Raw genomic sequence first — 1,356 nt, forward strand, 5'->3', positions numbered from 1 at the left:
CGAAGGGCCGTAGTGGCATAAGCCTTTACCACCTATAATGGTGTGGTTCAGTGTGCTCTCTGCCTTGAAAGCGAGGAGGCTGACTTCAAAACTCGATGGAGGAAGGCGACGGGCAACACTGGCTAGCCAATCTGAACCCAGCCATCCAACAACAACCACGGACCCTACCCAGCCAAGCTTTTCACCCCAGCGCAAAACAACCAACCCGGGAGGACTACTGCATCTCGGCATGGTGAACCGCAGAGGGGCAGCCAGAACAGAGCAACGGTCCAGTGCTTCAACTGCCAGGCCATGGGTCACTACAGGCGTGAGTGCCCCCAGCCCCAGAAAGAGAGGAATGGGAGCTTTTGGAATCAGAAAACTCAACAGCCCGGGCAGGCCAGCTTTGTGAAGCAGAACCCTGGAGGTCCAACACAGCAGCTGAACGGGCAGAAAGAGGGAAAGCAGCCCATTGGAACCCAGCAAGGCACAGGAAGACGTATCTTTGCTCTACAGGCTGAGGAGCAGGAGCAGGATCCCTCTGTGATCCAAGGTACACTACTATTGTATAGCACCTGTGTACAAGCTTTATTTGATTCTGGAGCATTGCAATCGTTTATATCTACTGCTTGCGTAACTGCCCTAGCACTAGAAACGAAACCCCTTAGCAAAAGTACGGAAGTAGTATCACCAATGGGGGGGAGCATATCAGTTAATCTAGTGTGTAGAGGGTGCGAGTTAGAAGTAGCCAACCTGCGCCTGACCTGCGATCTCAGAGTGATTGACATGGTGGATTTCGACGTAATTCTAGGCATGGACTGGCCATCGGCTCACCGAGCAGTCATAGACTGTCATCAGAAGACAGTGACGGCCTACACTCCGGAGGGAACTCGTTTCCGTTTTAAGGGGGATAGAGAAGCACGAGTTCGACAATGAAAAGATCTAGGTGGCAGAATCAACTATTTGGATGGCTAGCTAGTCTCCAAATGGAAGAAACTGACAGGATGGAGTTAGGACTACCTCACATCGTGTGCGAATACGCCGATGTTTTCCCTGAGGAACTTCCTGGCTTACCACCTCCAAGAGAGATAGACTTCTCCATAGAACTTCAACCAGGGACGGCACCAATATCGATGGCGCCATACCAAATGGCCCCTGCCGAACTAAAGGAGCTCAAGACCCAATTGCAGGAGCTGTTGGACAAGGGATTTATCAGGCTGAGTACTTCACCGTGGGGAGCGCCTGCTCTGTTCGTGAAAAAGAAAGAAAGGACGCTGCGATTATGTATCAACTATAGGAAGTTGAACCAAGTCACCATCAAGAATCGATATCCGTTGCCTAGGATCGATGACCTTTTTGATCAATTAAGGGGAGCAA

General features: G+C 51.0%; 1 protein-coding gene across 1 annotated transcript; it reads left to right on the top strand.

Annotated features, from left to right (window-relative positions):
• The first annotated feature begins 291 nt into the window (after positions 1 to 291).
• On the top strand, positions 292 to 915 carry LOC131330610 (uncharacterized). Its single transcript, XM_058364244.1, has 2 exons — positions 292 to 478; positions 566 to 915. The coding sequence occupies exons 1-2, from the start codon at positions 292 to 294 to the stop codon at positions 913 to 915; spliced, it is 537 nt and encodes a 178-aa protein (XP_058220227.1).
• The last annotated feature ends 441 nt before the right edge of the window (positions 916 to 1,356 follow it).

The sequence above is a fragment of the Rhododendron vialii genome, chromosome 1a, assembly GCF_030253575.1.
Source record: "Rhododendron vialii isolate Sample 1 chromosome 1a, ASM3025357v1".
NCBI lineage: Eukaryota > Viridiplantae > Streptophyta > Magnoliopsida > Ericales > Ericaceae > Rhododendron > Rhododendron vialii.